General features: G+C 39.2%; 1 protein-coding gene across 1 annotated transcript; it reads left to right on the top strand.

The window, feature by feature from the left end:
* Window positions 1-5246: 5246 nt before the first annotated feature.
* On the top strand, window positions 5247-7673 carry LOC131046501 (G-type lectin S-receptor-like serine/threonine-protein kinase At2g19130). Its single transcript, XM_057980262.2, has one exon. It carries the CDS (start codon window positions 5252-5254, stop codon window positions 7466-7468), a length of 2217 nt encoding a protein of 738 aa, XP_057836245.2. The 5' UTR covers window positions 5247-5251; the 3' UTR covers window positions 7469-7673.
* The last annotated feature ends 652 nt before the right edge of the window (window positions 7674-8325 follow it).

Raw genomic sequence — 8325 nt, forward strand, 5'->3', positions numbered from 1 at the left:
AGATAATCCACCATCCAATGGTGAATACACAATCATTTCTAAAGTTCCCACTGATCTATGGTACTGAGCTCTCCTAGCATCATGACACACCATCTACCAAATCTGAAAAACTTCTAGGTCCACACACACAGGTGTACTGCTAGTCACACCAAGTGAAACTACGATCTCCAAACCAAGAAAAAGAAACACACTATAGATACCCATAACCTACTATCTAGGTACTCACTTATCATTCATCCTCTTATCTCAAAGAAACCACACCAATGCACAAGTGACCACATACAAGGATAGACAGTCCACATGCGAGTTACCCCACTAAAATTGAATAGGTGATCAATACACACAATTGCATAACTCAAAGATCCAATTAGCTACATGCGGAATGAGATCTCAAAGAGAATATTCATGTACACAATCATGACTTAAGCACCATATCAAGCACAAACTTGTTTTGCCAATCATGTTTAGATTTATCACCATAATCAACGAATCCATGTAACACTACCACAAAAATTTTGAGTGACTAATCACTATTAACAATCCCGTGTAGAGAAATCATCTCACCTCCTCTGACCATTCACAAGGCATCCATGTAGACCTGCAACTATCTAATCTAGGAAAAATCTAGATAATAGTTTTGCAACAAATCTACAATTCTCTTGGTATTCTACAATACCTTCATGATCAATCTATGCTAAGCTCTAAAATGCAATACTACACCATCATTAAGCTATCCAAGCAAATGACCAAAGTTCTCAATACCAGAACTCACCTAAATTGAGATGTCATGTTGCCAAGGCAGCGTTGTAGGCACTAGCATCACTTTGAGAAGACTCGATGTCACAAGCATTGTTCTTTTCCTTCTCCTCATATTACTTTTGAACATGGCCCATTTTTTCATAATTCCAGCACCTCACCTTTGTATTCTTTCCCAGAGACTTTTATCTTCCCTGTGACATGGATTTGGACCTCCTGTCCTTTTGCTTTCCTTTTTCCTTTGATCTGCCCCACACAACTAGAGCATCTTTGACCATCTTAAAAGATTTATTTCATGCTTCCTCTATTATCAACAAAGAAACCACATCTTCTATCTTGAAAGTGGTTGTTGTACTTCCAGTGGCCATCACTAGATGATCCAATGTGTTAGGCAAGAAACATAACAAAAGCATACAATGATCCTCATCATTGATTGTTACACCAACATAAGTTAACTATGCAACATTGATAGTATTTAGGTGGTCTACTATAGGTGTACCTTCATTCATCTTCAAGGAGTACAACTTTTTCCTTAGGAATAACTTATCTAACATAGACTTTCCTTGATAAATGTCACCAAGCTTCTTCAACAGAGTGACTGTTATCTTCTCCTCATGAATATTCAATTGGAAAAAATCAACAAGATGGAGTCTAATCAACCCTTTGGCTTTCTCATATGTCCTGCAAGACAAAGTCTTCTCCTCTTGTTTCATGCTAGGTGGTTTGGTTCCAGACACCGTAACCCAAAGGTGTCTATCCACCAACAGGTCTTTCATCTTGATTTTCCATAACTTGTAATTGCCACCATTAAAATTCTTAATGTCTACCATTAAAACTCACACGATAGAATTAACACAAACAACACATCCTTCCCACAAGGATAACACAACTAACCAAGCTTTTATACCACTTGTAAAGGAAACACAATGCAGAAACACCTTCCATAGTGTTAAATTCAAAGATGACAGAAGAAGAGGTGGCTTTCAATTTCTAACTCATAGTTATTAAGATGCACATTTCAGAATAATAGAATAGAATAGAATAAGATTCACGGACAAAGAAAACACAAAACTTACAAGGGAAAACCCTTAGAAGTTATAAAACCACCACCAAACCAAAATCACTTGTATTACATTAAAAAGACAATTACATACAAGTTACAAGTTATGCTCTCGGGTTTATATTCATAGACTCTGTTTAGCCAACATACATATTCCAGATTGAATTAAATCCATACAGATCTTAGGCACAACATTCTGCAACTTCGGCACCTAATAGAACCACAACATTCTAGTCTGCAAGATAACAATTTCTGGTCGCAGCAAACTTCTCATCTGCTCTGCAAAATTCTCACTACAACAATGTTTTAGAAGATTATATAACTACATAGTAAAAATTTCACTTCATTTTATTCTTTATTGACTTCAACCATCAAACTTTTCAGTTGTCGATAACACAGTATTACACCAAAATATTCCAATCGCACTGCAAAGACTCTAGCTCCAACCAATCATCAGCATACAAATCAACAAGTCAGCATGATTTGTGCGAGGTCCCCACTTTATCTTAAGCCAGGACGAGTTCTGAGAGGTGCCTTCCCTTTTTGCACTACCCTGTTTGTTCTTCTACATGGCCTTCTACAAGCTACGAGGTGGCAGGGAAGACTAAGATCCCTTTGTCCCTACTACCCCATGTCTCTTTCTACACACCTCGTGGTGTCTCGTGGGTTGGCAAGGAAGACAAAGTATTCTTTCTTCCCCCTATCCCATGACCTTTTCTTCACAGTCCTTAGTGACTTGTAGGCTAGCGGGGAAGACCAAGTCTTCTTTCCCCCTGCTATCCCGTGACCTCAGACCCCTTAGTCTTCTTCTTTCGTGGGGTACAAAAAGAGGTAATTCCATTCTTCCCTGCTACTCACGTGGGCTTGATGAAGGACTATGACTTCTCTCACTATGTGAATAACACAAAAAGTATCCCATTGCCTTTGGAGTTTGTCAATAACATGAAAGGCTTACAACAAAAACAAAATGCCATTTGATCAAGATTTCAATGAGTAAGTTTGAGACAACCTTTCTCAACATTGTAACCTAGAAACCCCTTCACGTGCCTTGAAAAATCACTTAAATTCCTCCTTATAAGACCCTTTTGGCTTCTTGGAGAAGTTTATCTCATCTTGAGAAATCCCGATGATTGCAACAATCAAATCAGGAGTGACTCTGAAAGCAACCTTGCCAATTATCACCTCCACTTTTGCCAAGCTTGGGTAATATTCTTGAACAATTCTTGGTCAAAACCCTATATGTGTTCAACATAACTATCCAGATTCTATTTATCCACTTTCTACCATAGCTTAGGTTTTCTTTTCAACACTTCACATGAATCTGGTTCATTTTGTATTAGGTCCCTTTGCATTTTTAACATAGAAAGCTTTGGAGTAAAAAATAGGTGAGTAGGGTAAAAACCAACAGTTCGATCATGACAACACTTACAAGAAAAGCGGGAAGTGACACTACTTTTTGAAATAGATGTTTGCCATCAAAGTAGAAAATGAATAGCCAAAAAGGCGATGAAATTAATGAAAAAGATGATCCTTTGATTATATTCCATCATTAACCTTTAAGTCCTGAGAGATCATCGCACAAACCAACTCAGGCATGTCATTGATATTCATCCAAATTTTAAAATTATTAGAAAATAGTCCAAATAAGGTAAGCTTGTCAGCACCTTTTTTGCCTTCCCTTCTAGTATGAAAAGGTCATACGTGGATAATCCCATGAATAAGGGCTTTACACTTGGCCACTAGGTCTTCACACTTCCAGTCTGGAATGGCTTCGTTCTTGAGGAGTATTGTGTTTTCTCAATCAGCTTCTATTATGATTTGATTGTACCTTCTTTCATTACTAATAACAAGGCCATAATAAATAGTTGACACTTGTGCAAGGCTCGTTCAAGCTTGCATGCAAAAATTGGCCACATAGGCCATAATAATATCACCCCAGTAGTCGTGGATGACACTAACAATGTTACCGATGTTACCAAATAACATTTCTCCCCTTAGAAAGAAACAAAACCAAGATGGTATGCAAAATGTCTTCCACTTATTGAAAGGAATGTGTAGGAAGATAGGTGAAGTGTAATGTCTCTGAGATATGTTGATGTGTCTCCATTTTGATATAAAAAGCTGTCACCATCCAAACAAAATATAAAAAAATTTGTAATTGTAATATATAATAATCTAACTACATACTTTGATAGAAAAAATACATTTAATTACTTGGGGCAATCTTTCTTCACCGACAATGAAACTCTTAACAGCTCATTAAACGTAATGACTTACAATATAAATTTTGAACCAAAATTGCAAACATAAAATTACAACAACAATTAGATATAAGCAAAACTCCTAGAATTATTTATCGTTTTTCTTATGAAAAACAAACCTTCAAACCTTGTAATAATTCCTTTTAATCATTCTAAGTTTTCAATCCTTTCATGTGTTGTAACATTATTTAGTAATGCAATTTATCCTTTCATGTCTTATAAAATTAATTAGTAATGCAATTTCATGTTCATCAAAGCATACAAATGAATGTATTCATATTTCATGAGAATGGTCCCTTTTTGTCGGCACAAAATGAAGACTAGCGAGTTTTTTTCAGTTGTGTATTTTCTGAATAATACAAAAAACGGTACACTGGCGAAAACACACAGACAGCTATGCGGTTGGAAAATATTGGAAAGATTAGGACTTGACTATTATTAGTCTTGGACGAATGGACAAATGCATTTATGGCGGAATAATATAGAAGACCAAAATTGTATGTCTGAAACTGATAGAGATCCTCAATGTTGAAGATCATGGAAACCTTCGCGTCCGAGGTTGTCGTAAGAGCTTCCTTAGAAGCAATACACAAACAAACATGGTTGTTGGAATGGCGATGAGGCATTTGATCCTACAAATTACTATGATTATTGTAGCGTATTATTGCAGTTCACTAAGAACGATTGTTGGTGATACGCTTGTATTGCGTGTTGGAATAATACATTATTTATCGTTGCGTGTTCATCAAAGCATAACAATGATTGTCTCTTATATTTGATTCCTTGTTGTCTGCACAAAAAGACACTCGAGTTTCATCGAGTCTTCAACAATAGGGTGAAAGTGCTCTATCCCACTGTAGAAAAAACGGTCCACTAGGGAAAACACCTAGACGGCTACTCGGTTTGAAAATATTGGAAGGATCGGGACTTGACTACAATTTTGTCTTCGACAATTATGTAGAAATTGACGAGAAAAGCATTTGTGGCGAAAGAATTAGGAACACCAAAATTTTGCATCCTAAAAAAACGGGTTTGCGCGTGGCAATTGCGCGTCCGATGATGTTGAAACCAGCAACACTTCATTAGTCGACATTCTTGCCTATTAAAATTCGAAAATAAACCACAAACATAGTAACATCTGCTCTCTACTTAAAAGCAATAATATACAAGCGGTATGGTTATTGAAATGGCGATGAAGAATTTGTTCCTAGCAATTACTCTGATTATTGTAGCGCATAATTGCAGTTCACTAGTAGTGGACGTTGGAGATGCGCTCGTATTGGAGGATTCTCTCACTGCAAATCAGACAATAATCTCAAAGAATGGCACTTTTGCATTGGGAATTTTTAGTCCGAGAGGAATGAATTATTGTTATATTGGCATCTGGTATGCACAGATCCCTGAGAAGACCCTAGTTTGGGTCGCTAACAGAGACAATCCTGTCAAAATGATGCCCGCCGTTCTGAAATTTTCGAGAGATGGTCGTCTGAGATTGTTTTATGGGAAGGGCATGTCTGTTTGGTCAACTGATAATGGTCTGAAAGGATCGCGAGCAGTGATGATGGATAGTGGCAATTTCATTATGCTGGATGGCCACAAGTCTGAGATTGTTTGGGAGAGTTTCGCCCATCCGACAGATACATGGTTGCCTGGCATGAAGTTGTGGAAAGGTATGAAGGGAGCTTCGTGGAAGAGTTCTGTGGATCCTGCAAGTGGGCTCTTCTCTATAGCAATGGACATGTCTCCAGGAAAGACACAGTTGGTGATGGTCTATAACAACAGTGCTCCATATTGGTCCACTGGAGAGTGGATTGGGAATTATTTTACCAAAATTCCGGAGGTGTATGCTCCTAGGAGATTCCAAATGTCCTGCGTGAGGGTTTCTCCTGCAAGAATATACTTCACTTTTAATGTAATCCAGGCAGATCATGCCCTCACGGGGCGGATCCTGGTAAACGAGAATGGTGAGTTAAAGCTTTACTACTGGATGGATGATGGTACATGGAGTCAAGGATGGTCGTCATTCCAAGGTCAGTGCAATGACTATGATATCTGCGGAGCCTATGGACTCTGCAATGCCGATGATGTGTGTACTTGTGTTGACGATTTTACACCCAACAAGCATGACACTCAAAGTTGGTGGTCAAATGGGTGTGCTCGGCGAAGACCCCTGCAATGCTCTGTCACAGAAGGCACAACCGACGGCTTCTTGGAAGCCAAGAACCAATACTTGTCCGAAGAAGGAGCTGTCATATACAACGAACCAACACAGAGAGGCTGCAGGACTGCTTGTCTAAACAATTGCTCCTGCACAGCCTTTGCTTTTGTTATTTCTTATCCACCACTCTGTAGACTCTGGTTTGGGGATTTATTCAAAATGCGAGTTTCATCTGAGAACCAATCCATCTTCATTAGACTGGCTGCCTCTGAGTTAGGGCACTCGATTTCACACGGAAGCAGCAAACCGTCCCCTCCTCTTCGTAGTTTTCTTCCTGGGACTATTGCTTCTGTATCTGTTGTTTTTGCTTTTCTGTTGGTTGGATTTCTTCTGTGGAAACGTTGGAGACATGCCAAGAAAAGCAAGGAAGATGATGTGCCGACTTCACTCAGAACATTCACTTACAAAGAATTGCGAGTTGCAACCCAGAATTTCAAGCACAAGCTTGGGAGCGGAGCATTCGGCTCTGTGTTCAAAGGAACTCTGCAAGACAACATGCTCGTGGCAGTAAAGAGATTAGAGGGTTCTACACAAGTAGAAAAGCAATTCCGTGCGGAAATAAGCACCATCGGAAGAATACATCATGTGAATTTGGTGAGGCTCTTGGGATTCTGCGTACAAGGCTCTCAAAGGCTTCTGGTGTATGCCTACATGCCCAATGGCTCTCTAAACTCCGCTCTCTTTACAAAAGATGAAGAAGTAGAGAAGGTGTTGGATTGGAAGACTCGGTTTGAGATCGCATTGGGCATTGCTCGAGGATTACTTTATCTCCATGAGGAATGCAGAGATCGCATCATCCACTGCGATATTAAACCCGAAAACATTCTGTTGGATGGTGACTTTAGCCCGAAGGTGGCCGATTTTGGGCTGGCAAAACTGGTGGGCAGAGATTTCAGCCGCGTACTGACGACCGCAAGAGGAACTCGAGGGTATCTGGCTCCCGAGTGGGTATCCGGCCTTCCTATCACTCCCAAAGCAGATGTATTCAGTTTTGGCATGACTTTGTTCGAAATTATATCCGGCCGAAGAAATCTTGACTTGAATGTGGAGGAGAGTAGGATCTACTTTCCTACTTGGATGTCGTCTGGAATTCAGAGAGGAAACATTGTTGAGAAACATGTGTCTCAACCTTGCAGTTTTTTTTTGGAAAATTCCAGAATTTGTTTGAGGTAGTTTTGCACATGTTTATGCATTGGAAAATGGTTAGTGAGTTGTTAAAAATGAGTCTTGTCCATAGTAGAATATAGGTGGGCCATTTTTAGAGCCTTAATGACTCATTTTGTGACTTTTAAGAGGGTCTAAGCTAGGGGACAAAATTATGGACGGGATTACTATTTTAACCTGGTTGTTTTTCCATTTTGGAAATGTAAATGTCAAAAATGGGCACCATGTGGCATGGTGGTTAAGCCCATGGTTTTGTAAAACCACAAGTGGTTGCCAGGTTGTAAAATCACTATAAAAGGAGGGCTTGGGGAGGAGTTTGATCATTGAGTTTTTTGCAAGACTGGATGCTAGAAGGAGTCTCTCTGAGTTCGAGTTGTGGTGATGCGCTCTTGTAAGAACTTGCATTGCAAGTTTATTGTAATCAGTTTCATTTGATAATACATTGTACGAGTTTTGGAGGGTGGGGTTTTTCTCCCAGAAGGGTTTCCCCACAGTAATCACTATGTTATTTGTTCATTACTATTTTGTTTATACTTTATTGTGCATTTCTTGATATCTTAGTAATATTTAAGTTCAAACTTGCATAACCGTCCTCTCAAGATTAGCGTAGGAAGCGTTTCCACACACCTTTGCTTCCTTACAAACATAACTGACATTGTGGATGCAAGGATAGTGAATGTGGCAGATATGGAGGAGGTAAGAAGAGCCACTATGCTGGGGATGCTGTGTGTTTAAGACAATGAAAATATAAGGCCGAGCATGGCGGAAGTGGTGAATATACTGAAAGGGACGATGGAGGCTCCCATGACACAAATTCTGAGGTATATGCAGGTGTTACTAGATCAGGTAGACGATGAAGATAGCAA

The sequence above is a fragment of the Cryptomeria japonica genome, chromosome 7 (genome assembly GCF_030272615.1).
Source record: "Cryptomeria japonica chromosome 7, Sugi_1.0, whole genome shotgun sequence".
NCBI classification, from domain to species: domain Eukaryota; kingdom Viridiplantae; phylum Streptophyta; class Pinopsida; order Cupressales; family Cupressaceae; genus Cryptomeria; species Cryptomeria japonica.